The sequence below is a fragment of the Ovis canadensis genome, chromosome 19 (genome assembly GCF_042477335.2).
Source record: "Ovis canadensis isolate MfBH-ARS-UI-01 breed Bighorn chromosome 19, ARS-UI_OviCan_v2, whole genome shotgun sequence".
Lineage (NCBI taxonomy): Eukaryota > Metazoa > Chordata > Mammalia > Artiodactyla > Bovidae > Ovis > Ovis canadensis.
The window spans coordinates 71,788,793-71,815,937 of record NC_091263.1 but is presented as its reverse complement, the minus strand read 5'-3'; the positions used below and the strand labels follow the sequence as shown (position 1 = coordinate 71,815,937).

The window sequence follows — 27,145 nt, the reverse complement described above, 5'->3', positions numbered from 1 at the left end:
CTGGGTCCTCAGGGAGAGAGCGGGTAGTGCTCCACGCCAGTGCCTGGCCTGGAAGAGAGGCAGGAATGGGCTGGAACAGCTTCCACGAACATCGTGAGCAGGAGGAAGAGAAGTTGCCCTTCTCGCAGCAGCTGATTAGTCATGACTGGTGCACTGGGGCAGGGATGCAGAGAAGAGGCCCCCTCTGGCAGGGGCCTCCTGAGCAGTGGGCGTCCCCGGAGAGCCAGGCTCAGGGCTTGTCCAAGTCGGCGCTCGCCGCCTCCAGGGCTGCCGCCTTCTCATTCACGGCCTCTCTCTGGTGCCGACCCTGGGGTGCAGCCTGAGCCAGGTGTTGTGTCTGTGCCTGAGGACCTCAGAGTCAGGACGGGGGGAAGCTGGGGTGTCAGCAAGGAGCCTCCTGCACGCATCACTCCAAGGAGGGCATTTATAGGGCCTGCGCCTTTCTTTAAAGCAGCCTTTGTCAGCTTTAGTCTTAGCCTTTAGCCTTTGTTAGCTTTCTGAACCTTCTGGGGTTCAGAAACTCAGGAGAGGGCATTCCCTGCTCATCCAGTGGTTTGGGTTCCACGCTTCCAGTGCAGGGCACCTGGGTTCCATCCCTGGTCAGGGAACTAAGATCCTGTGTTCCAGGCAGTGTGGCCAAAAAATAAAAGTTAGGGCTGTTCACATTTCTCAGTTTGCCTAGAAGGAGATACACACGTCCATACATCCATGAGCCACACACACACGGATGCACGTACCTCCTTAGCATGCCTTCCCTCTCTCTCTGTCTCTCTGTATGTAAGTTAAGATACCATCTACCATGCCCCCAGGCCTGGCCTCGCCCCTGAGGTCTGCACCTTGGCGCAGTTTCCTGTCCCCTCCTTCTGAAGAGCATTGTGACTGTAAGAGTAGTAGGGAGGTCTCACGCTGGAGTGACACAGCTCTGTGAAAAGTGGACTCTGAAAGGCTCCCTGTTGCCCTCTCTGCAGCCCTGGTGAGGCCGTCCTGGCCTAGCCGCCCCCAGGCCGGCGCTAGCACGCCCCACGCGCTCTGTGAGAGCCCCTCCGCGTTGTGTCTTGTAGATCGTGACTGACCAGCAGACGGGGCAGAAGATCCAGATCGTCACCGCAGTGGACGCCTCCGGATCCCCCAAGCAGCAGTTCATCCTGACCAGCCCCGATGGAGCTGGAACTGGGAAGGTGATCCTGGCTTCCCCGGAGACCTCCAGTGCCAAGCAGCTCATATTCACCACCTCGGACAACCTCGTCCCCGGCAGGATCCAAGTAAGACCTGTTGACAGGTGTTTATCTCAGCGTTTCTGCTGCTGCGCTTGTTCTGGACTCTCACCTCTACTCTGGAGGCCAGATCCGTCCCTGAAGGTCCTTTGGGGACCTCCAGCTGTGGCGGGTTGCTGCCTTGGCTCAAGTGAAAACCAGCAAGTGAGGGGCAAGGCCCAGAAGGCAGCCACTGCAGTGCTCAGAGAGGGTGGAGACAGGAGGCCAACTGAGAAGGCGGCATGGCCCCCTGGATGACTGTCTCACCACGGCTGGCCGCAGCCAGGTGAGGGCCGGCTGGTTCTGATCTTGCTCGGCCTGGCCAGCCCTCTGTTCTGTCCTTGCTTCTGTGGGCTGCTGCCTGTGGCCCCTCAGCTCTGGTCTCTGTCCCTGCCTTGGTTCTCCCTCTGATGGGCAAGGTGGGGTCCAGGCAGGTGCAGGAAGGGGAAGAGCAAGAGCTGGCAGAAGGGCAGGGTTACTGGGACGCACTGAATGACCAGGTCCAGCACCTGGAGGAGTAGGGGCTCCAGGCCAGTGTCCCGAGTTGGCCAAGCACAGAGCACGTGCAGTCCGCGGTCTTGCTGAGCTCTGCTTTCTAATTAAAAAAAAAAAAAAACAAAAACTTGTGGTAACATGTGAACTTCACTGCCTTAATCAGTTTTAAGTGTCCAGTTCAGTGTATTGACGTTGGTGTTAAGTGTTTTGACGTTGCTTTGCAACGCACCCCCCCACCCCGCCCCGGTCCATCCACAGAGCACCCCGTCCTCCCCGACCGAAGCTCGGGCTGTTAAACACCTCCTGTCCCCACCTCTCCCCCAGCCCCTGGCTACCACTCCACTCCTTTCTGCGGGTCTGACGACTCTAGGGACCTCACATAAGGAGACTCCTGTAATACTTGTCCTTCTGTGACTGGCTAATTTCACTGAGCCCAGTATCCTCAAGGTTCATCTGTGTGGTCACATGTCTCAGGATTCCTTCCTTTTAAAGCTGAATGATATTCCACTCTGTGGATGGACCATGCATGGGTTATCCATTCATCTGTTGATGGATACTAGAGTTGCTTCGACCTTTTGACTGCTGTGAACAAAGCTGCTAAGAATCCATGTGTTTTGCAGGGGGCATTCCGCTATGGAGAACATTCAGGAAGGAAAGGGTTTATTTCCTCTGCTCAGCTATGTTCAGAGCACCAGTGTGCGTAGCTTTCAGAGCTGTGCTTCTGAGACACTGCATGGACTCAGGGAATATCTCCTCATCCTTCCCTTCCCAGCTTCCACTCTGATCACCTGAAATCCGAATTCCTCCCTGCTTGCTTAGGCTCCTCGTTCGTGAGAGGATGGCTGTGATTCTCTTGCATCTCTTGTAAGAGGTCATTGCGCATACTGATTTCTGTATATGTTCACTGTACTTAAATCACTTTAAGGCTTATTGGTGGTGGTGGTGGTGGTGGTTGTGTCCCACTCTGGGACCCCATGGACTGCAGCATGCCAGGCTTCCCTGCCCTTCACCGTCTCCTGAAATTTGCTTAAATTCATGTCCATTGAGTCAGTGATGCCATCCAGCCATCTCATTGTCTCCTGCCCGCTTCTTCTTTTGCCTTCAGTCATTCCCAGCATTAGGGTCTTTTCCAGTGAGTCAGCTCTTCACATCAGGTGGCCTAAGTATTAGACCTTCAGCAACAGTCCTTCCAGTGAATATTCAGAGTTGATTGATTTCCCTTAGGATTGACTAGTTTGATCTCCTTCCGGTCAGAGGGACTCTCAAGAGTCTTCTCCAACACCACAATTTGAAAGCATTGATTCTTTGGCACTCAGCTGCCTTTTTGGTCCAACTCTCATATCTGTATGTTACTACTGGAAAAACCATAGCTTTGACTGTACAGACCTTTGTCGGCAAAGCGGTGTCTCTGCTTCTAACACACTGTCTAGGTCTGTCATCCTCTCCTTCCAAGGAGAGGGCATCCTCTAATGGCTGCAGCCACTGTCCACAGTGACTTTTGTAGCCCAAGAAAATAAAATCGAGCACTGTTTTCACTTTTCCCCTTTTTGTTTGCTATGAAATGATGGGACCTGATGTCATGGTATTAGTTTTTTGAATGTTGAGTTTTAAGCCAGCTTTTTCACTCTGTTCTTTGACCTTCATCAAGAGGCTCTTTAGTTCCTCTTTGCTTTCTGCCATTAGGGTGGTATCATCTGCATGTCTGAGGTTGTTGATATTTGTCCCAGCAATCTTGATTCCAGCTTGTGATTCATCCAACCCGGCCTTTCACATGATGTACTCTACATATAAGTTAAATAAGCGGGGTGATAATATACAGCCTTGTGGTACTTCTTTCCCAATTTTGAACCAGTCACTCATTACTTCCACTGTATAATCATAAGGGATTTGATTTAAGTCATACCTGAATGGCCTAGTGGTTTCCCCTACTTTCTTCAATTAAAGCCTGAATTTTGCAATAAGGAGTTCATGATCTGAGCTCCAGATGTTGTTTTTGCTAAGTGTGTAGAGCTTCTCCATCATTGGCTGCAAAGAATTGCAGTCAGATGTTGGTACTGGCCACTTGGTGAGGTTTATGTGTAGTCATCTCTTATGTGCTGTTGGAAGAGGGTGTTTGCTCTGACCAGTGCGTTCTCTTGGAAGAACTCCGTTAGCCTTTGCCCTGCTTCATTCTATACTCCAAGGCCAAACTTGCCTGTAACTCCAGGTATCTCTTGACTTCCTACTTTTGCATTCCAGTCCCCTATGATGAAAAGGATATCTCTTTTTGGTGTTTGTTCTAGAAGGTCTTTATGGAACAGGTCAACTTCAGCTTCTTTGGCATCAGTGGTTGGGGCATAGACTTAGATTGCTGTGATGTTGAATGGTTTGCCTTGGAAATGAACTGAGATCTTTCTGTTATTTTTGAGATTGCATCCAAGTTCTGCATTTCAGACTCTTGTTGACTAAGATGGCTATTCATTTCTTCTAACAGATTCTTGCCAACAGTAATAGATACAATGGTCATCTGAATTAAATTCACCCATTCCCATCCATTTTAGTTCACTAATTCCTAAGATGTCGATGCTTACTCTTGCCATCTCCTGCTTGGCCGCATCCAATTTACTTTGATTCCTAGACCTAACATTCCAGGTTCCTGTACCATGTTGTTCTTTTATAGCATCAGATTTGACTTTTACCACCAGACACATCCACAATTGAGCGTTGTTTTCACTTTGGCCCAGCCACTTCATTCTTTCTGGAGCTATTAGTACTTACCATCCACTCTTACCCCAGGAGCATACTAGACACTTTCTGACCTGGGGGGCTGAACTTCCAGTGTCATATTTTTTTGCCTTTTCATACTATTCATGTTCATGGAGCTCGTGCAGCAAAAATCCTGGGGTGGTTTGCCATTCCCCCCTCCAGTGGACCACGTTTTGTCTCCACTATGACCCGTCCACCTTGGGTGAACCTGCGTGGCGTGGCTCGTAGCTTCATTGAGTTACACAAGCCCCTTGGCCTCGACTAGGTTGTGACCCACATCATTTCATAGCAGCTGTTGTTCACTTTTTCATGCGCCTTTTTCAGTCACATGACTCTTATAGATGGAGAGCACTGTGGGTCATGTAGAAAGTCACCTACAAAGGAAGGAGAAGTAGGTTTCAGAGGCTCCCTGTCCCAGTCCCTCCACTGCCTGAGCCTCACGAGAGAGCTAGTTGTAATCAGTAAGGCTTAATTATTTTTCTGCTAAACGTACTAGTCTGAACTTCCAAGCTCTTTCACGAGAGTAGAGAAGCAGCCAGAGAGACCTTCAGTGTGCTCACGGTGGGAGCGTCTGCAGGGGACTCCCCCACGGCCCCGGGTCTTGGTGGTGGTAGCAGGTTGGAGGGTGAGTCACTGAGAAGTAACATCTGACCCTGGGCAGCCCCACCCCCACCCCCACCACTGCTGAAGGACGTGGTCCAGAGGCCCAGCCTCCCATTCCTCCTGGCAGATGAGGGTGTCAAGTGGGATTTTCCCATTTCTGCCCAGAGTAGTTCTTAGAAACCCAAGATTAGGAATTCACAGTTGAGCCTGACTTGGCTTCTCGCTCTGGTTTTTCATCATCTTCAGTTCAGTATAGTTGCTCAGTCGTATCTGACTCTGCGAACCCATGGACTGCAGCACGCCAGGCCTCCCTGTCCATCACCAGCTCCCAGAGCTCACTCAGACTCATGTCCATCGAGTCAGTGATGCCATCCAACCATCTCATCCTCTGTCACCCCCTTCTCCTGCCTTCAATCCTTCCCAACATCAGGGTCTTTTCCAGTGAGTTAGTTCTTCACATCAGGTGGTCAGAATATTGGAGTTTCAGCTTCAGCATCAGTCCTTCCAATGAATATTCAGGACTGATTTTCTTTAGGATTGATTGGTTGGATCTCCTTGCAGTCCAAGGGACTCTCAAGAGTCTTCTCCAACACCACAGTTCAAAAGCATCTCAGTTCTTTGGTACTCAGCTTTCTTTATAGTCCATCTCTCACATCCATACATGACTACTGGCAAAACAATAGCTTTGACTAGATAGACCTTTGTCGGCAAAGTAACGTCTCTACTTTTTAATATGCTGTCTAGGTTGGTCATAACTTTCCTTCCAAGGAGCAAGCGTCTTGTAATTTCATGGCTGCAGTCACCATCTGCAGTTATCTTGGAGCACAAGACAAAAAAGTCTAGCAACTTTTTCCACTGTTTCCCCATCTATTTGCCATGAAATGATGGGACTGGATGCCATGATCTTAGTTTTCTGAATGTTGAGTTTTAAACCAACTTTTTCACTCCTCTTTAATTTTCATCAAGAGGCTCTTTAGTTCTTCTTCACTTTCTGCATCTGCATATCTAAGGTTATTGATATTTCTCTTAGAAGTCTTGATTCCAGCTTGTGCTTCTTCCAGCCCAGCGTTTCTCATGATGTACTCTGCATATAAGTTAAATAAGCAGGGGACAATATACAGCCTTGACGTACTCCTTTCCCGAGTTGGAACCAGTGTGTTGTTTCATGTCCAGTTCTAACTGTTGCTTCCTGACCTGCATACAGATTTCTCAAGAGGCAGGTCCAGTGGTCTGGTATTGGCATCTCTTTAAGAATCTTCCACAGCTTATTGTGATCCACACAGTCAAAGACTTTGGCATAGTCAATAAAGCATAAGTAGATGTTTTTCCAGAACTCTTTTGCTTTTTTAGTGATCCAACGGATGTTGGCAATTTGATCTCTGGTTTCTCTGCCTTTTCTAAATCCAGCTTGAACATCTGGAGGTTCACAGTTCACATATTGCTGAAGCCTGGCTTGGAGAATTGTGAGCATTACTTTACTAGCGTGTAAGATGAGTGCAGTTGTGCGGTAGTTTGAGCATTCTTTGGCATTGCCTTTCTTTGGGATTGGAATGAAAACTGACCTTTTCCAGTCCTGTGGCCACTGCTTAGTTTTCCAAATTTGCTGGCATATTGAGTGCAGCACTTTCACGGCATCATCTTTCAGGATTTGAAATAGCTCCACTGGAATTCCATCACCTTCACTAGCTTTGTTTGTAGTGATGCTTCCCAAGGCCCGCTTGACTTCACAGTCCATATGCCTGGCTCTAGGTGAGTGATCACACCATCATGGTTATCCGGGTCGTGAAGATCTCTTTTGTACAGTTCTTCTGTGCATTCATCATCTTATTTCCTGTTTATTCTTAGATCGTCACGGACTCTGCCTCTGTGGAGCGTTTGCTGGGGAAGACCGACGTCCAGCGGCCCCAGGTGGTAGAGTACTGTGTGGTGTGCGGCGACAAAGCCTCAGGTCAGCAAGCGGTGGTCGCGCCGGGTGCACCTGGGGACCGGCATCACGGACCAGATCCGGGTGGGGGAGGGTCAAATGTGACTGTACTTTTCTTTATTGGGATGATGATGTCCATAAGCAGATCAGGTTGTCAGATTATAGGAATCAAAAGGAAAAGTCAAGAAACTGTGTCTGTAATTTGTAAATCATGGTTGACTGTTGATTATTTTTGTACTAGTAAGAAGGTAATCAAGACTTCTTCCCTCATGGTCCAGTGACTAAAAACATGCTTCCACTGGGTTTGATATCTGGTTAGAGAACTAAGATCCCCCATACCTTATGGCCAGAAAAAAAAAGTAATCAGTCGTGAGCGTAGTTAGCATTTGCCCAGCGCTTCGCTGTCTCACAGGATGTCTGCTGCCTGTCCCGCCCTGGTCCACACTGCAGCTTTGTCTCTCGCGCCCTCCCTATAACCCAGGGTGATAAACAGGAGGGAACTTGCCCTTACGGCTGGAGTCCCAGGTCAGGAAAGGCCTGGAGGCACAGTCGTGACCTCGGTGGTTGAGCGTGTGCTATCGGATAAAGAGAAGGCTGCCCCAGCTGGCAGCCCAGCCTGGGGAGCGTAACACACACAGCCCCTGTGTCTCTGGGGACGCACTCCTGGGCCTCCTTGGTCAGGAGGGGACGAGGGGACCTCAGAAGAGGCCTGGCCCCTGCGGGAGCCGTCGAAAGTAACAGTGCGGGGGACACTGCCCTGTGAGCCGGGGACACTGCATTCATAGCAGCTTTGGGTGCTTGGTGGTCCTGGTTTGAAAAAAAAAAAAGCTGAGCCAAGCCCCTGAAGATGAAGACAAGCCCTGGTCAGGAAGGAAGCTCCCGCGCTGCCCGCTCCTGCCACAGTGCTGTCCCTTCTCTGAGCCTCGCCTGCGCAGCCTTGGTCCTCGTTGCCCTTGTGTTCAGACCTCTGGGCACTGGATGTGCTCTTTTCTAGTTGCTTCCTGACAGGCCTGTCTGACCCCTGTGTCTCTGAATCCCCATCTTGCTCAACAAGAAGAGACACTGTAAAGATTTAAGCAAGTGAATGATGCTTGAACATACCAGAGGCCACAGAATCTGCTCAGCTTCCCCTGTCTGGGCTTAAAGCTCATCACAGGCTTGCAGTGCCCTTGTCTCCAGATATGAGAGGTCCCTCTACGGCCTCGAGAGCCCGAGGAAAGCCACTGCAGGGAAGGAAAAGAGATGTGTGCAGAGTCACGTCAGCACCAGTGTTCTTAGAGGCTCACAGTTGGGGCCCTCAGGTGCACAGCTGGAGAAGGGCCCTCATGCCAGAGCTCAGGGCGGTGGGCTGCTCTGCAGCCGCTGTCCACAGTGGCCCCGTGAACTCTGACCCTGCAGTGTAGTTGTGACCTGGGTTACAGGAGAGCATCTCAAGTCAGTCCCCGCTGGGATTTTGACGAAAGGTAAACGTAAATGTGAGTCTTTAGTGTGGGAGGGAGTCAGAGTTTAGAGGCCCCAGAGTGAACAAGCTTAGAATAGAGAGCTGAACTCGGGACGTGCATCTCGAGGACAGGGAACCACCGCGAGCCGCAGGCATGGTGCTTTCTTGGGGCCTGGCTGTGCGGTCACAGCCGCGACGCCGCGTCCTCTGGTCACGCCCCCGCCCCCAGGTTTGTCTACAGCCAGGACAGGACTCATAGACGGAGTGACTGTGGGCCAAGACCCCGGGGGCTGAGGAAGCACAGGCTGTGTCAGCTCCGCACGGCTCCCCGCAGGACATGGGAGCTGAGGGTTCCTGGCTGGGCCGCCTGCCCAGCCCTCTCCACGGCCCCTGACGGGCACCGAGCTCGGGCACGCCATCTGCCAGCGCCATGCACCATGTCCGAGCTTGCGGCCTCCATCTTGGCCTCGCAGGCTCCTCTGAAGGTGGGAGGAGGGTGTGTAGGCCCTGGGGGCCCGTGGTTGCCCAGTGGCCGCCAGCATGGGAGCCTGCACACCAGGCCCACGGACGTCCCTTCCTCTTTCAGGCCGCCACTATGGGGCTGTCAGCTGCGAAGGCTGCAAAGGTTTCTTCAAAAGGAGCGTGAGGAAAAACCTGACCTACAGCTGCCGGAGCAGCCAAGACTGCGTCATCAACAAGCACCACCGGAACCGCTGCCAGTTCTGCCGGCTGAAGAAGTGCTTGGAGATGGGCATGAAGATGGAGTGTGAGTAACAGGGCTCACACCCACAAGCGTTAACAAGAGGGGAGAATGTGAGGTTTCGCTGTGTGGCCTTAACATTAGCCAGGAAGACCGTGCCTGCTGGGGCTTCGCTCCCGTTCACCCTCTGGGTCAGCTCGGTGGTGCGGTGTCGCTGCTGCCAGGCAGGGTCAGTTTCCACAGTGAGAACCTCGTCCCGACGTGTGGGAGCCAGTGTGCGTGTGTGGGGAGCAGCCTCAGGCTTTGGGGTGAAGCCGAGAGAACGCGGCCCCAGCCCTGCCCCGGGAGCTGGGGGGCCTGGGCACAGCACATGCCCTCTGAGCCTCCAGTCCCAGCCTGTGAAGTAGCGCCGTTGTGGTGCCACGTCTGGCTCCCCTTTTCTTTCACTGTGAAGGTCTGTTCTCTTCCGGTGTTTCTGGCACGGGTGCATGCACTTGTGCCAGACGCTGAAGGGAGTGGCTGCTGGCGTGACCCCACTGGCAGGTGGCAGAAGCTGTCGCAGCTGGAGCCGGGCATTAGGGTGCATCCTCCGCCCCAGGGGGCTGGGCAGCTCTGTCGGGCCCACTTGAGGGGCTGTTTCTCCCCCGGGAGAGAGTCCTGTGAGCAGCGAGAGCCCCCAGTGGAAGCTGGGCCAGGCGTGTCTGCCGCGGTGCTCGTCACCCCCAGAACAGCGGGCTCAGCGCGGGGGAGCCCGCCTCCCCGCAGAGGGAGGGGCTTCTATTGCTGTGGCTCTTTTTTCTCAACACGGGTGTTTCTGTCGTCACTTAAGCTGTGCAGAGTGAACGGAAACCCTTTGACGTGCAGCGGGAGAAACCAAGCAATTGTGCTGCGTCCACTGAGAAGATCTACATCCGGAAGGACCTGCGGAGTCCTCTGATCGCCACGCCAACATTCGTGGCCGAGAAGGATGGGGCGAGGTCAGTGCGTGTGAACAGCCTGCGGGGCCTTGGAGCTGACGTGGGAGGCGCAGGTGTTCCTCGTCGGGGGCTGACGGCCCCACCTGTGGGCCTTGGCCACCTTGTTGGAGCCGCTGCAGTCACACCCCTGGACAGGCCCATGGAGGGTGGACTCAGGAGAGAGTCAGAGCTTCCTGTCTCAGGGACTCGGATTATGTGCTGTAGTTCAGGCATCATTCACGCAGGAAAACGGTTGTTCCAGGAGTCAGGATCAGGGCTCTTGCAGTAGAGATAAAAGGCGTGAGGCCCAGGTGTGGTCTGGACAGCACCACGGGTCAGTTCATACGTTGTTTTTAGTGTGATCTCTCAAACCTAACTTTAAAGAAGCAGAGGGAAACGGGAAGCCCTGTTTGGTACTGTGGCACGCCCCAGAGCTGGGAATGCCCTGCTGGTGCTCCAAGAGCAGGTGTCATCGCTGGTAGGGCCGGGAGGCATGTGCGCATCCTGTCTCGGGCAGGCCTGGCGCTAAGCGAGCACGGGTGTCCTCCAGCCCAGCCCGCAGACGCGCAGGGTCGATGCAGCGTGAACTCTGCACTCAACGCTGGAAGCTACTCTGGGTTTCTTTATGTCTTAACTAGACAAACAGGTCTTCTTGATCCAGGGATGCTTGTGAACATCCAGCAGCCTTTGATCCGTGAGGACGGAACGGTTCTCCTGGCCACGGACTGCAAGGTGACGTCCCGCTCGCACCCTTCCCCCTTCTGTCTCCACGCAGGCACTGCTCTCGGCCTTCGGGCTGTGGAGTGGGTGCCCTCCTCGGCTCTGTGCCCTTGGTACAGCCGTGCAGTGGGCTGCTTACGGTCACAGCGCGTTGGGAGCTACCGTTCGACTTGGCGGACGGTCTGGGGCCTCTTCTGAGGTCTCTCCCCCTGTAATGCACTTGGGCAGACTGCCAGCCGGCTGGGGAAGTGCTGCCTCTTCTAAGACAGCCTTTGGCAGCAGCCCGCAGTTCCTCTGTGGTAGGCGCCCGCAGGAAGAAGTCCCGCCAGGGCTGACGGGGACAGAGCGAGGCAGCTCCAGGGAACCCGGTGTGTAGACAGAGATGCTGGCCGCCTCCTGGGGAGGAGCCTGAGCAGAGGGCTTTATTCCGGCAAGGGAGCCTACTGTGTCTCTGGCCTGTGGTCCCCGACACACACAGCCCAAGTGACGGGGGCGGCAGCTGCCCTGGGCGCAAGGCCCTGCTCCGGAAGGAGCCCCTGGGGACAGTGCTGGCCTCACTGTCCCCCTCAGAGCTGCAGCTGGGCCCCATCTGCTCGGGCACACGCGGTGCGTCCTGGCTTGTCCTCTTGGGTCCAGAGGAGGGGGATGAGGGCTGAGGCCCACTGCCTGCACTGGCTGTCTCCCGCGGGGCAGTCGGCCTCGTGGCTCGGGCGCCTCTGACCCGTCTCCCCAGGCACATGGCCTTCGCCCAGCAGACGGGCGGGGCATGACCTGCCACCTGGGCAGAGGGGCAGGCACGCCAGGAGCAGGAAGTAGGGCCTGAGCGCCCTGAGCTCCCAATGGCCAAGGACCACACCCCCATCCTGCGTGCCACCCGCACAGAGGGCAGTGCAGAGCGGGCGCCTGCCAGGCAGGGATGACTGGAACCTCGAGGGGTCAGTTCCATGAAGCGTGTAGCGCCCACTCTGTAACTGCCAACGGCTTGGAGTTGGCTGAGCGGCAGGAGTGAAGCACAGTCAGGAAAGGCGGCCTGTGGTGCCTGCCCCCCCCGCCCCCGCCCCTGCCCCAGGGGAGCACTGCAGAGCCCCTGAGGGCAGCTGTTTGCAGGAGCTGACTGGGAAGCTCTCTCCTATAAAATAATTATACATTCAAAATCATTTACTCTGAATAAAAGTAATGGTATCTCAGATACCACCGAGACCCGTGCTCCCTTCGCCCCTTCTCTCCGTGGGTCCTGCAGAGCAGTAGCCCAGGACCGCGGGCAGCGCACGACATGCGTCCAGGCGCGGGGTGTCTTTTTCACTCTGCAGCGTATCTGTCAAATGCTGTGTTCATACGACAGAGATCAGCAGATCTATTCTGTTACACGGTGGTTCTGTGATTTATTAATCACTTCTCTGTTCATGATCTTTTCTACTGATTCTGGTCTTTCATGTTTATAATCAAGATACAGCAGACGTTTTTGTTTATGTACCTTGATTTATCTTTTTTTTTGGCTTTCTTTTTTAAAAAATTGAGATACTAATTCCCACACCAGAAAAATTTACCCTTTGAGCATGTAATTCGTGGTTCTCAGTTTATTAACATAATTGTTACAACCATTCCTACTGATTCTAAAGCATTTCATCACCCCAGACAGAAAGCCTGAACCCACGAGGCAGTCACTGCCCCTTCTCCCACTCTCAGCCCTGCCAGCCGCTCGTGTACGCTCTCACTGTGGTTTTCTCGGTGCTGGACCTTTCGTCTAAAGGGAGCCATGTGGCACATGGCCGCTGGGCCTGGCTGCTTTCTCGTAGTGTAATGTTCTCAAGGCCCAACCGTGTCGACGCCTCCTCAGTGCCAATAATGTGCAGTTAAACGGCTGTGTCGTGGTTTATCCATTTGGCAGCTGATGAACGTTGCGTTGTTTCTGCTTTTTGCCTCTTAAGAATAATGCTGCTGTGAACATTGTGTCCAAGTGTTTTTGTGCACGTATATTTTAGCTTTTCTTACATACGTGCCAGGAGTGGCATTGCTGTGGTCGTGTCACAACTGCACGTTTGCCCTTTTGAAGAACTGCCAGGCTTTTCTCCAGCAGCTGCACCATCTTCTGTCCCCACTGTGCTCCCCTTTTCTCCACGTCCTCGCCAGCACTCAGTATTATGTGTCTTTTGACTGTGACCATCCTAGTGGGTGTGACATCTCGTTGTGGCTTTTATTTGCGTTTTTAACTAATTTGTCTTTCTGTTACTGAGCTGTGAGAGTTCTTTAGCTATTCTGGCTGCTAAACCATTATCAGATGTATAATTTGCAAAAAGTTCCTCCCATTTTGTGGGCTGTCTTTTGTGTGTGGGAGGAGAGAAGTTGTCTCTTTACTTTATTGATAATCTTTTGAAGCACAAAGGTTTAAACTTTGGTGACATCCAGCTTATCTGGATGTCATTTTACCCATCATTTTTTTTGTCACTTTATCTTGTGTGTAGGTTTGTATAACTGGCATCACAATCAAGAGACAGAGCTGTTTGATAGCCCAAGAGCACTCATGGTCACACCTCCATAGAAGCTGCTTTTAAAACAAAACTATGCCCTCACTTTCCTGAGAGGCATGTTGAATGTCCATCTTTAATATCACTATTTTCTGGTTAACAGGCTGAAACAAGCCAGGGAGCCCTGGGCACATTGGCAAATGTAGTCACTTCCCTCGCCAACCTCAGTGAATCCCTTAACAATGGTGACACTTCAGAAATACAGCCGGAGGACCAGTCTGCGAGTGAGATTACTCGGTACGAACCCTTGAGAGTGGAGGCCCCTCCCAACACACACAGTCACTGCTCTGTGAGGGTGGGGGGCAGCATCCTGATGCCTACCCTGTATTTAATGACAGGTTGCAGAATTGTCACAGGGCCCCTGCATGTCTCTCTTCTTCGTCTTAACTACAGGGCTGTGGACCTGTTTAGGTTATGTGGTACAAAATAGTCTGAAAACTTCATTCCAGATGATAAAGGGGACTGAGTACTTCAGGGGAAGCTTACAGGTCCAGGCATACTTGTCACTGTTTATTGGACCTAAATATCAGTAGTGCAGCCCCTTTCTCGCTTTTGTTTCAGCCTGTTTTTCTCAAGTAGTGAGTCCAGAGCTGAGATAGATCCCTCAGGGTGGACAGATACTGGTGGTGAGATGGTACCAGCTGGCTGGACACCTGTGCCCCCTGCCAGGGTACACTCCCTGCAGCTGGCCTGTGCATTTGCTCCTTTTCTGTTGGACCTGCCACTCCTGCCCGTCATGCCAGGCCAGGCGGGGGCCGCTCAGGGGCAGCGGTCCTCAGGTTCCCTTGTGGTGTGGTAGAAGGTGCCAGTCTGGATCCGGCAGAAAGAGGGCGGAATGTGAATTAGGCCGAATTCCATTCTACCACTTAACTCCTGGTGGTCTTGGCAAAGTGAGCTTTCACATCTCTGAGATGGAGGGAATTCCACCTTGGAGAGTAGTTCTGAAAAACAGAAATTATGTGTGAGAACAAATAACATCTAGCTTAGTGTCTGAGACCCTGTGGAGACACGCGTAGCGGCCGCTGCTCCTCCTCTCAGGCAGAGTTAACTGTCTTTTCCTAAAAGATGTCTCAGCTAGGGCGCGCCTCCTAGAAGGGGACTTACGGTGCGAGCCTGCTCCCTTTCTGCTCGCAGGGCATTCGATACCTTAGCGAAGGCACTTACCACCACCGACAGTGCCTCGCCTCCGAGCCTGGCGGACGGGATCGATGGCAGCGGCGGCGGGGGCATCCACGTCATCAGCAGAGACCAGTCCACGCCCATCATTGAGGTCGAGGGCCCCCTCCTCTCAGACACTCACGTCACGTTTAAGGTGAGGGCTTCTGCCTGCCTGCCTCGGTTAAAAACCAGACCTGGAAGTGAGCCCATCCAGGTGGTGGCAGCCTTCTGGCCCATCTTTGCTCGCCTGGCCGTCTGGCTCTGCCGCTGACCCTGAGGCTGGCGTGGCCTCCTGTCGCTGCCAGACAGGCCAAGGCGGGCTGCCCTGCCATCCACTCTCCCGGGACGGCCTGGCTCCAGCGTCAGCTCAGGCAGGCGCTTGGCTCCCACAGGCGTTGTTCCCAGCCCTTGGGCCTGCCCTCCTGCCCACTGGGACCACCGAAAGTAGCTCTCAGATACGCTTGCAGGCTGGCCAGGTCCCCAGGGCCCCCCTCTGCACTCACTTCCCGAGCCTCACTGCTCTCTTGAGGACACTCCCAGGCTCCCTGAGCCCCCAGTGTCGAGGTCTGCAGAGTGAGTCTTCAGTTCCCCGGTATTCTGCGCTAGAATGAACTCGTGAGTCCTTGCCCGCCGTTGCCCAGGGATCGAAGGGCAAGGGTCCCTAGGGGAACTCCAGCTACAGAGGCATTCAAGCCCTTCTGGTACAGAGGGGCTCCTGGGGCCCAGCCCGGCCCCCTGGGTTCTGCTCTACTCTCCCTCGCTGTTCCCTGACACCGCCTGCCAGTCCCTGCCCGGCCATTCCCACTGGACTTAGATTTGAACCTGCAGATGAGAGTGGAGCTGCTGAGAACCAGTGCCTGTGCCGGGAGGCAGCGTCGGTGCCTCATCCTTGTGGATGAGCTGGGCCCCGTCCCCGCCTCTCCAGGCCTGTCAGACCCCAGCTCACTGGGTGGGCCCGCCTCCCGAGGGTCTGCGCGGGGCTGGGTGCTGACAGGTCCTGGGCCGTGTGCCCTCTCCTGCAGCTCACGATGCCCAGCCCGATGCCCGAGTACCTCAACGTGCACTACATCTGCGAGTCGGCCTCACGCCTGCTCTTCCTCTCCATGCACTGGGCCAGGTCCATCCCCGCCTTCCAGGCCCTGGGGTGAGTGGCTCTTCCCCTCTCTGTCCCTGGCAGGACCTCCCTGGCTCCAGGAACGGCCTGGAAGGGGTCTGAGGGCCCTTCCAGTGTGTTCCTCGATGAATAAATACAGTCAGCAGATGGGTGGCGAGAGACCACCTCGGCTGCCAGGGCTGGGACGTCCCCCAACCTTTACTGCGCCGCCTCCATGCCCCTCGGGCGTGCTGCCAGAGCAGGGACGGAGTGGACGGGAGGCAGTTGTCCCTGGGTCTTGAGGCAGGGTGGGGGCCCCAGTATGGGGGCCCCTGAGATGACAGACGGTCTCAGGGGGCCTCACCCTTGCTGTCCTGAGTGGAGACCCACCCCTCCCTGGGCGGCGACACGTCTCTAGCCTTGGGAGCTCCCCTTGGTCGCTCGGGCCAGCCCCACCCAGGGCTGCTGAGAGAGTGGTCTGTCCTCAGAGGGCCTTCAGGCGAGGCAGTCGTGTGGAGAGCAGGCCTGAGCCCTCCAGAGGCCTCTGGCACACGCACGCCGACGGGACTCGGGCGGGGTGTGCGGGGCGTGAGGCAGGGGCAGCAGCCCCACACCCAGCCTGCCTCCGTGTCCCCAGGCAGGACTGCAACACCAGCCTGGTGCGGGCCTGCTGGAACGAGCTCTTCACCCTCGGCCTGGCCCAGTGCGCCCAGGTCATGAGCCTCTCCACCATCCTGGCTGCCATCGTCAACCACCTGCAGAACAGCATCCAGGAAGGTAGGGCCAGCCTGTCCCCGCGCCGCCCCGGGCGGAGGGGGGTTCACGCCGCCACAGGTTTTAGTGTCTGAATTCCTACCCGGCTGCTGCTTTTCCTGTAATGAAGATGAAAGGGGAAAGGTGCTGAGTTCTGAGGCAGACATTCTGCACTGTTTTCAGAGTAGTCACCACCTCTGTCTCCATCCTCAGGGACAGGTTACCCTTTCACGCGGCTCACAAACCCTCAGGACCCTGTGGATTAGACACGGTTCCTCAGGGTTGCGTGTAGGAGTCCAGGTCCCAGGGAGGGCTGGGCCCTAGGGCTCAGGCCCGGGTCCACGGCCCCCCGTGCAGGGCATGGGTGGACGCATGGCGCAGTGTGAGGTCTGGGCCGTGTCAGGATGGGAAGCAGCGTGTGTGGTCCCTGTGTGCTGTGTGCCCGCGGCAGCCTGAAGACTGCTGGGTGCCCACACCGCCCAGGGTCTAGGCTGACCCTGCGCGCCACATCTGCCGCCGAGCTGGAGCCGCCACCCTTCTCACTGGGTGTCCCGATGTTGGAGGCACCTAGTCACACCTTTGTGTTTCTAGTTACTTCCTTCAGAAGTTACATAAAGGTAACTTTTATAATCTGTAACATTTTATTGAGTTTTAGATTTGTTCACAAATGAGCTTTAGTTTTATTTCTAACTGAACATCACACTACCTTCAGCAAGATACTGTCAAGAAGACAAAGTCAAACAGTAAATAAACCTGTCGTAGCAGCTAGAAAAGGCCAGGGTGTTCAGGTCGGCAGATGTTTATCAGTGCCTGCGGAGACTTGGAAAGAACTGATCTTGATGGGATCTGGCGTGTGGGCCTCAGCAGGTGCGGGCCACAGGGCCACCCAGGGAGTCGCTGTCCAGGGCCGGGGGTCACACAGCGGAGCGGGTGTGGGTGCCTAGAGCCACTTCACCTGCAGCGGGAAAATGGGGCTCTTGAGATAACTGGGTTTTCATTGAAAAGTGAAATTCTCTCCTTTTTTCCCAATCTGTGTCCCTCCAAGAAGCTAGCTCCTTTACTGTTCTCAACAGCCTTTCTCAGAGGATGTCTGTGTTGATTTCTAGATAAACTTTCTGGAGACCGGATAAAGCAAGTCATGGAGCACATCTGGAAGCTCCAGGAGTTCTGTAACAGTATGGCGAGACTGGATATAGACGGCTATGAGTATGCATACCTTAAAGCTATAGTTCTCTTTAGCCCCGGTAAGATATGCAGTGGTCACTCGCGGCGGGGCCCCCCGTGCTAGTGATAGTTCTGCACACGCGCATGTTGGCACGCTGTCAGCAGTGTGGAGCCCCACGCTGCGTGCCTGGCTGTTCCCACAGCACGTGTGCTTTGCCAACTGCTAACATGAACAGGACGTTTGTTACAGTTGTTTTTAGAGTCCCAGCGTTGTAGTAACTGCATGTGTTCAGTAGATGTGATTTGAATCCTAACAAATAGGATCGTTTGTATGCCATGGGCCAAATGAGACCACAGCTTACAAAACTGAGTGTGCCATTTAGCCTTTTGTATCCACGGGTTCTGCATTCGGTTCAGCCAGCCGTGAATCAGAAATACTCAAGGGCCACCCCTGGCCGTCCAGTGGCTGAGACGCCAAACTTCCAGCGCAGGGTGGCCAGTTTCAGTCCCTGGTTAGGGAATTAAGTTCCTACATTCTGTGTGGCAAAAGAAAAAAAAACGCAAGGGAAAAAATGTTCCAGGAGTTCAAAAGTAATATAGAGGGGATTTAAAAGTGTAGGGGACAGACGTGTAGGTTACATGCATGTTCAACGTAAAGGACAACAGGTGATCTGTGTGGGGGTCCCAGAGCCAATCCCCTGTAGCTACCAAGGGACAGCTAGGCCCCGCCCACTGCCCTCTGCTGGGTCTTGCTCTCCGCCAAGGTTTAGGGACATGAGCACATACTCCAGCAGACAGACCCTGCCCAGCAGCTGCAGGGCACGCCAAAAGGCCTGGTCACAGCCGGCGAAGAGGCAGCGGGGCTGTGGGCGAGAGGAAGAGTGGCCGCGGGCAGTCTCGCTCACTGCCCTGCGGCCGTTCGAGCCTCCTGAGAGCCCACTGGGTTAAGCTGGACCCAGTGTAACCTCTCCACCCCACACCTCCCAGCCTCCTACTGAGGAACGAGGAAATAGCTGACAGGACGGGAGACACTACGTGATGACATGTCTAGAAAGCAGATGGTGACTCCTGGTTCCGCATGTATGTGTTTCCTAGAGTAAGTAGGAAGCCCCAGGGTTAGAGCCACCCCAGTGGGACTGCAGAGGCTGGTGTGACTGCTTGGGGCCAGGCCCCCTGGGAGCCTGCAGGTCCCGGCAGAGCAGGAGGGGCCCGAGCTCTAGCAGCAGTCTCTGACCTAGACCAGCCCCCAGAGCTCACTCTGTTGCACTTGAGAAGTTTGCCAGAAGTATGATTAAAAATAAGTACTGAGAAGTCTACACATGAGGCTTTCGAAATACAGAGGGGTAATTTGCGGTACTTTTCTTCCTTCAGATCATCCAGGTTTGACCAGCACAAGCCAGATTGAAAAATTCCAAGAAAAGGCGCAGATGGAGTTGCAGGACTATGTTCAGAAAACCTACTCGGAAGACACCTACCGGTGAGGCACACGGGCAAGACGGGGGCGAGGCTGGAGCTAGCTGCAGATATCAGTTACGCTGGCCTTCCACTTCTGGCAGCCCGGTAGAGCCTCCGTGTGATCACACTTTAATTCTTGCGTTTTCTCGGTGACAGGGAGTGCGGAGGATCAGGAAGCCCAGGTCGTCCCAGTGTTGCTGGGTGACTGCGGGCAAGACCTGGGGTTGCTCCTCTAGTTCAAGGGGTTGGGAGTTGTCCTCTCGTTTGGGGCTAACAGTGCGTGAGACATGAGTTCTCACAGAGACCGCCCCCCAGTGCATAAGAGTCAGCGGCTCTGCCCCTGGCTCCCCACCTACTGAGGAGACAGTGCTAGCTAGAGCGCTTGACAGAAGAGGCCACTGACACAAACCGAATCCGACCCCTACAAAACACGACTGGGTTGTACAATGTGATAATCCACTCCCCGCGTAAATCGGTATTTTAAAAATTCCTTTATTCAAGTGCAAGTTCATCGCGTTTGGGCCAGAGAGACCTGTGCCCAGCCCGTGGCAGAGAGCCTGCTCCTGCTTTAGGCACGCCACCATGGCCAGACACAGCGTCTGCCAAAGCAAGGTCCGTTTTCTGCTGGCGTCTCTTTCACTTGATAGTCAGCAAGTATGTATATGTTCTTTAAGTCGTTTTCCGTGGCTGAGGAGATGCCGCAGCTTCGCCACGATCTCCCTCCTGATGAAAGGGCCCTGTGGTACAGGGTCCAGTTCATAGGGGCCCAGCGCCACCCCTCCAGGCGCTGCCGGTGGCCTGGCCCATCCAGGGGAGGCTTCAGATGATGCCCAGGGAGCTGCAGGACAGGGCCGTGGTGCGCCTTCCTAGGGCTCCTTCAGAATGAACATCGTACTCTTTCCTTTTAATCACAACGCTGAACGAACACTGGGAGTTAGAGCAGCACAGCAACAGTCTCAATTGACAGAATCACTTAGAATCCCAGTACCCAGAGGTCAGCAGCCAGCATTTTGGTGACCTTCTGAGCACTTCACACACACATCCACACGGTACTCCTGCTGGTGCACATCCTGCTGGTTTTATTCAGCTGTGTGTCATGGAATTCTTACCAGCGACTATAGACTTTGATTCTCCTCCTTAATGTGTGTAGTGATTAGACAGGTTAGTTTAACCTACCTTCCGTTAACAGGTTGCCAGGTTTTTCTTTTTGGTGGGGTTGGGGAGAGTTGTTATAAACAACGAAGGGAACACATTTGTACGTCATCATTGCACTCACGATAAATTCCTACAAGAGCGACTACTGAAATCAGGAAAGCACGAGCGGACACTGGCGGTCTGGTTTGGTCCCGAGGGCTGCAGATGGGCCCTGTCCGCGTGAAGCCTGGAGTGCCGCGACCCCGCCCCTCTAACGACCCCCCTCTTACAGGTTGGCCCGCATTCTCGTCCGCCTGCCGGCACTCAGGCTGATGAGTTCCAGCATAACGGAAGAGCTGTTTTTTACTGGCCTCATTGGCAATGTTTCGATAGACAGCATCATCCCGTACATCCTCAAGATGGAGACAGCGGAGTATAACGGCCAGATCACCGGAGCCAGCCTATAGCGCACAGCCCGTCCCGACACAGACAGTAGGGTAGTGGTGGTGTGTATGTGCAAATACTCCAGTACGTCAGCTGTTCCCACCTGGCTTCTCCGTATCTGTTAGTCCCAGACAGTAGCCACTAAAAGACTAGTAGGATTCTCTCCTGCCATAAGAAATGTTTTAATGCCTTTTGATGAAGCAACAGATTTTTAAACAATCTTTTAACTCAGTTTGTATCCAGAAATTCTCAAAGGGCAAAAAACAAAAGCAAAGTTTTATAATGTCAGAGACTAGTATTAAAACTAAAAGAACCTAAGAGAACGGTATGTGTGTATATATTAAAATGTCCTTGGGATAGCTACTAATGACCAGGGTAATAATACTAGCACTTTCTAAGCACTTCCTATCAATGTATAATGTTAGCAACTCCTTGCCGATGTGCAGGGCAGATGGAAAACTGTGTCTGTCTTTTGCCGAAATGCTAATGATTTCTATGAAAATGCAGTAGGGTATGGGAGACAATCACTTGCTCAGGGAGCGAGGCGTCCTTCCTGACCACGCGCATGCGCTGCTGCTGTCGGCCGAGCCCCAGGCGTGAAGGAGGTGGCAGTGCGGGGTCTGAACGAGAAGCTGGTCTGAACGAGAAGCTTCCTCGGCCTGAGCGGATGCTGACTGGCTTCCCCAGTCTGTGATGGGCCTCCGAAGGCTCCTCTGTGACTGGTTCTCAGAACTGGATTCAACCAATTCCCACGGCAACCAAAAAACAGCGCTGCATCACCTCTGCCCCCATGGCAGATGGAGTGGTCTGCCCAGCAAGTGCAAGGTGGGCCTTCTGAACCCTTGTCGGGACCTCCCGCTGCACGTCTTTGGGGGAGGGTGGGAGGGCTGTTGTCTCCGCAGTGCACGCCCCACGCCTGGCCAGGCAGCAGCCGCGGTGGAGCCACGCTGCACGGCTCTCAGCGTCTCCAGGCCCAGCACCACCTCAGGCAGTGGGCTTCTCGATGCTCCTGGTCTGGCACACTGGGGTTCCCCGGGGCTGCGTCCACAGATGACCCCTGGAGTGTTATAGATGATGGATGAAAAGGCAGGCTACCTTCTCCTTCAAAACAACCTTTAACCCCAAAGCCATCTTAGTGACCATCGTTTTATTAAAACAGAATGCAGTTATTGGGAAGTTTACTAGAGAAAAGTGCTCACAGATGCCCCCGGTTGTCAGCAAGCAGCAGATTTCTACTGGGAAGCACAGCAAGGCTGCCTCAGGTGTCTGCACTGTGTGTGGCCCAGGTTAAGTACAGTGCGGCCAGGTTTGCAGCTCTGAAACCTTTGGATCAGATGGTCCCTCCTAGGCCCAAGGCAGACGAGCAGCAGGGAGGCGTGACGCCGGGGAGGGAAGCTGGGTGCCGGGCCACTGCATGGGCTCGAGGCAGAACTAGATGGCACCCCATTATTGTCGGCAGCACTTAAGAGTCGTCAGTGGGAATTAAGGGAACAGTGTCTCCAACTTACAGATATTCCTGTTGGTATCTCATTATAGTTTACTGTTCACGCTTTGAAGCAAGTCTTAGAGAAAGTGTAGTACCCACTGTAAAATGATGGAAAGGATTTAATATTGCCAGCTTACCATTTTGGTTTTCTAACTTCAGAGTGACTTAAGTTTCAAAATTAAGCTAGGACACTGGCCAAGAGAGTGAGCAGGGTGGGTCTGTCATTTCTGCTTGGGAGGGGTTTTTGCAGAGGCACCTGAAGCGTTTGTGCTCATCTCACATGGATGGTGAGGCGCACATCTGTCCTGATTCTGGTGTGAGCGCGTCCGAGGGTCCTGTAGCAGCTCCCTGGGAACACGTGTCCTCTTGTGTCACCTCTTCTAGGTCTGAGCTCTCGGTGATGGTGAGAAGGTCAACACTGGCCTGCTCTCTGGGGCATCATCCTGTCTCTGTGAGGCCTTTACACTCAGGTGGCCTTAGGTATCAGGGCAGCCTAGCCAAGACCTGGGCCAAGGTGCTGTTGAGACAGGCTGGGAGAAGGTAGGAGCGGCGGAGAGACAGTGAACGCTGGGATAGGCATATGCCCCTCGCCCACAGGACGCCCTGGGAGAATCGCCGATTCTAACCAGGTTCTGCGCCCGAGTCCCCACGCCGCTGATGGCTGACTCCAGTGGACCAGTCTGGGCTCTGAACACGCCCTCTTTGGTGTCCCAGATTGCCTTGGCCTTACTTTGAAGTGGTCTTTTCCTTAAAACTCGGCTCCACGCTATCTGAATTCTCACCGCTCCTAAATCACTTCAAACCTTTTGACAGCAGGCCCATCCCTCTCCTGTCAAATTGATTAAGAGGAGCCCAAAGTTAAAAATTATTTAGAGAGACTGGAAGTAAATACTTAAGCCTCAACTTTCATAGGGCTCTTCACCCGTTACTACTTTGTGAGACTCTGATTCAGGGAAGAGAGTGCGCCCTCTGCATCTGAGTGAAACAAGCCAGGATTGGGGTTCTTGGCGGCCCATTCACACCTGCCTTCTGGTGGCCCCGCCGCAGAGCAGAGGGGACGAGGGCACCTGAGGGAGGGCGAGGATGGACGCATGGTGCTGCTTCCTGAGGACACGGGCTCTGCTCCAGGGGCGTCTCAGATAGCGGGGACAGTTACATGTTGAAATGTGTGGAGTTCATTACATGTAACATAACCAGATGACATAGGGAAAGACCAAATTACTCAAGCAGGGATTTTCCAAGGTATTCCTGGAAAGGATTTTTAAGGAAGGGTGTGGTTTTGGGGGGAGGGGCCTACATTATTTATTTCCTACCCTCTGCCAGGAGGCTGTGGTCAGGGCCCTTCTGTTGTCCGGGTTTTTGGATCTGGTCTCTGTGCAGTCACTCTTGGGTGTTGTGTGATCGCCCATCCGTCAGTATTAACGTGGACTCTGGCGAGGGTCGTGCTGGCAGAGCCAGATACTCGCTGGGCTCTTGCAGTATCTAGGGCTTTATCCTGGCCCTTCGGGGGAACGCCTAGCAGAGCACTCTTGCTTCCACCCTGCCCTCGGCCTGACAGGCAGCCCTTGGCTGGGGACCCAAATTCCAGGGCCTGAGGAGAGATAGCCTAAGAGCATCCTGCCCATTTTCCAGGGGAAGTGGCCTTACGTGCGGTGGGGCTATAGGTGACATTTCAGCTCCCCTGAGTCTAGGCCAGGGAAGGTGGCATCTTCTGATGTGCACATCTTTACCCTGGAGGCTGCTGCCCTCCAAACCTGGGAAGGCCCAACAAGGCAGGACAGCCACCCACATCCTCCAGGGTCCCACTTCCCTTCTCCACTGATTGTGTGACTCTGAAAATGTCTTAACTTTGATGTCAGTTTGCAGAGTCAGCCTCTCCTCATAAGAGAGTGGTCTGAGTCTTTTGTACACAGGGTCCTGGGCTTCCTCACCCGCGCCTCCTACTAGCAGGCACTTCTGTGTGTCCAGCCCTGGGGTCCCTTCACTGGCGTTATGCGTGTACAGATTTCTAGGCTTGTATGACTGACTGAATGTACATGTGTTTATACCTTCTCTGTCTGTACAGTGTATATAGCCTTGTGTACATAGGTGTATATTATGTATACAGACACACAGCCACATAGCCAGACTTCCCTTGCGTCTTACAGAGAATCTATGAGAGAGTGGCTACAGTCATTGACATGGGTGTTCCCTGGTCCGTCAGCAGGATGGATTTGCTGACACTTTGCTTGGGGTGAGCCTGGCTGGGAACGGCCCTGCCCTCCACCAGGGCCAGGAAGCTGGAAGACATTCGTTTATCCCAATGTCCAAAACGAGGTGGGGATCTTTAACCTAGTTGCTATACATCTATTTATGGCCTAACTGGGAGGACCTTGGCAGGTAGTGGTGTTGGGCTCCCACGTACTCTCAGTCCAAGACCGAGAACAGACTGCATGGTGGGCCATGACTCCCAGTGTGGTGGAAGCAGCCCACCCACACGTGCTCCGGCACTCAGCGGACAGTGAGTCTGCCTATGACCCTCTCTCCACCACAGCTGCAAAACAAGTATTCCTTAAAAGTCAGCATGAATGTTGAGCTAACTCCTATGGCATATAAATTACAGGTCTTTTATTTCTCTACCTGTAGCATGTGAATAAAATTCACTGCCCTTATTCCTTTCTATAAATTATGATTCTGGAATTTTAAAATTTCAGATAAAACTTGCATTCCGGTACAGATACATACCTTAACACTATAGATGCCAAACTGTCCTTGCGCAGGTCTGTTCCGATGAACTCTCCCCGTTAATCGAGCTTTAAGCTGAGACACCGCACTCGGGAGCCAGGGCCCAGCAATAGTTGCTCACGCAGCTTTAGCAGGAGACCTGAATGGTGGGAAGGTTGAAAACTGGCCTGCTGAAAGAAATCACTGGATAAGTATGAAAACTCAGAGACACCACAGGTTACTTTAAAAAAAAAAAAAAAAAATTTGAAGTGTTTGAAAATAGCTCGTTGAGACCAGAGTCCTCGGTGCCTTTGTGAGACGGGGGGTGTGCAGCCTTCAGCGTCCCTCGGCTTTGATGTGAGAGCTCCCGCTACTCCAGAGGCCTCGTCCCGCTCCCACGTCCCCACCTGTCGTGACAATCACACTATAGAAGGGGGCTGTCCAGGCGAAATACAAGTGGAAGCTTAGCAGTCTCTAAATGAATCTTCAGAAGTTCTCCTCGGGGCTATTTACCTTAACTAGTCTAGGAATAAACTCTCAGTTTTAAGAGTATTTTAGGGGTGAGGAATGTCTGAGATATGCTAGGAAAAAAGGCTCAGCAATATTTATCAATTGACAGACTGTGATAAAGCTTAACACTTGGATAACATTTGGAAATATATAAAACATGGCTTTTCTTTAGAAAACTATGTCATCAATTATTTAACAACCAGAGCACTCACGGACTCCAATGCTGCTGCCACACACAACTCAAGAGCTCGAGTATTTTTCTAGTCTCTCTGTTCTCCCAGTTATCTTGTGAACCAGTGTTCAACTAGTTTTATATCTGAAAGCTGCACATTTTTCATAGTACCAACCATAGTTTTTACCTGTAGTTCAGAGCTCTCTGTTAAAATGTACCTGCATTACCAACCCTTTTAAAAGAAGTGTGTTAAAGGAAAATTTGCGTGTTACTTTCTTGGGACCGTTTCTGTAGCCTCTGCCCTTCACAATATAGAATATATTGTTTATGCCATCACATTTTAATTCCAGGTTTAAAATCTGTTGAAAGCTGTAGCTTGAAATCAGCTTTGTTTACGTGATGGCATTTAAAAAACAGCATGTTCTTTTTAAACTGAATTTTATATCTAATCAATGTCTTCAGTCTTGAAGAAGAATTTGCATTGTTGTGTTTGTATATAGAGTATTGCAGTGCATGAATTAGCTTTATGCATTTTATTAAATGCTGTTTCAATGTGGCATTATTGTTGTGGCTTAATACTACTACCTAAATGAGGTTTATACTATTAAAAGTGAATTAAAAACTAGTAACGTACATCCTGCTCTTCATTTCTCCTCATAATGGTAATAACATCAGTAACCCTGAAGCCCAGTAGGTGGCAGAGAGGCACCTGGTTGCCAGAGCCATACAGCTCTCACCCTTCCGTGCTCGAGGGTCTGCTGGGCTGTAAGTACCTTCAAGGGAAGCACTGGCGAGACCGTCTCCTCTGCATCTTCCAGAAGCCACGCAGACCTTTCTGGAGAAGACAGCCTGTGTGGCCGGATGCACAGACGCACAGAGCCAGGTTTCCTGGAAGGGTCTCTGCTATCCAAGGGGTAGAAAAAAAAAACCCTCGTTGTGTCATCTGATGGCTTGTTTTACAGGTGAGGATGCTGAGGTCCAGTCTGACTCGTGGCAGAAACCACTGGCAGCTTTAAATGGCTTTGCCAAGTAGAAGTCAAAGTGAAACTCAAATGGGTTACTTCAGTAGAACAAGGCCAAAACCCGTCCAGTGAACAGTGCTTATGCAAATGAAAGTATATCCATTATAAGATCCTCATAGCAATCTTCTCTATCATCGCTTCCGATTTCTGCAAATTTTAAACCCATCTTTCTGTCCCTATTTAAAGTAGGAAACGAGAGAGCAGCGCCCCGGGCAGTGCGGATGCAGCCTGCTGCCAACGAAACAGCTGCCGGCGCGGATGGACATCCTTCTCTAGAGGGGGGCCCGCACCTACCTTGGTTTCGGGTGATCCTCCTACTTATTTAGCAGCCGTATTAGGGCGCCCCCGTGGCCATGGCGGGAAAGGCTGTTTCCGTGAGGCTGTCTCACTGCGTTCTGGAGACAGTCTGGAAGGGCACCCACTCTGACAAGCCTAGCCGGCCAGGAGGGAAGGCCCTCAGCGGATGTGGCGTCAGAAGCAGGGCGGGGCCGAGACCCCACCCGGGGAGGCGGCAGAACGTGGGACAGGCGCTTCCCTCCAACATTTCAGGGACGCGGCCCCAGTCATCAGCCTGCAGCCGTTCAGGAGCCTGCGCATTCCTCCTTCGACCCGCACACCCACCTCCCTCCCAACCCGCATATTCAGACCATCACCCTGAATGCGGATTTGGTACAAAATCACAGTAAACC

The 27,145-nt window shown here is 53.2% G+C and overlaps 1 protein-coding gene and 1 long non-coding RNA gene across 17 annotated transcripts in view; one reads left to right on the top strand and one right to left on the bottom strand.

Moving 5' to 3' along the window:
- NR2C2 (nuclear receptor subfamily 2 group C member 2) overlaps positions 1-21,798 on the top strand; it is a 111,631-nt gene extending 89,833 nt beyond the window's left edge. For 9 of the 15 annotated variants that reach the window (XM_069561013.1, XM_069561022.1, XM_069561019.1 and 6 more), the window contains 12 exons: positions 1,062-1,262; positions 6,942-7,044; positions 9,048-9,227; positions 9,991-10,138; positions 10,756-10,849; positions 13,466-13,599; positions 14,497-14,674; positions 15,543-15,664; positions 16,251-16,390; positions 17,473-17,610; positions 18,902-19,007; positions 20,412-21,798. In XM_069561013.1, the coding sequence (XP_069417114.1) occupies positions 1,062-1,262; positions 6,942-7,044; positions 9,048-9,227; positions 9,991-10,138; positions 10,756-10,849; positions 13,466-13,599; positions 14,497-14,674; positions 15,543-15,664; positions 16,251-16,390; positions 17,473-17,610; positions 18,902-19,007; positions 20,412-20,586 (1,719 nt within the window). In that variant the 3' untranslated portion in view covers positions 20,587-21,798. Of the gene's footprint in view, positions 1-1,061; positions 1,263-6,941; positions 7,045-9,047; positions 9,228-9,990; positions 10,139-10,755; positions 10,850-13,465; positions 13,600-14,496; positions 14,675-15,542; positions 15,665-16,250; positions 16,391-17,472; positions 17,611-18,901; positions 19,424-20,411 lie in introns of those variants that run through there. The other 6 variants (XM_069561024.1, XM_069561026.1, XM_069561025.1 and 3 more) reach the window with 3 other exon arrangements.
- LOC138424310 (uncharacterized) lies at positions 16,985-26,770 on the bottom strand. Of its 2 annotated transcripts, none has more exons than XR_011250743.1 (2): positions 24,774-26,770; positions 16,985-17,321 (listed from the first exon to the last, which is right to left on the bottom strand). It is a non-coding gene; the product is annotated as an uncharacterized lncRNA (long non-coding RNA). The 2 variants fall into 2 exon arrangements; XR_011250742.1 differs by lacking the exon at positions 16,985-17,321 and adding an exon at positions 19,458-19,912 and having other exon boundaries at positions 24,774-26,123.
- Between the last annotated feature and the right edge of the window lie 375 nt (positions 26,771-27,145).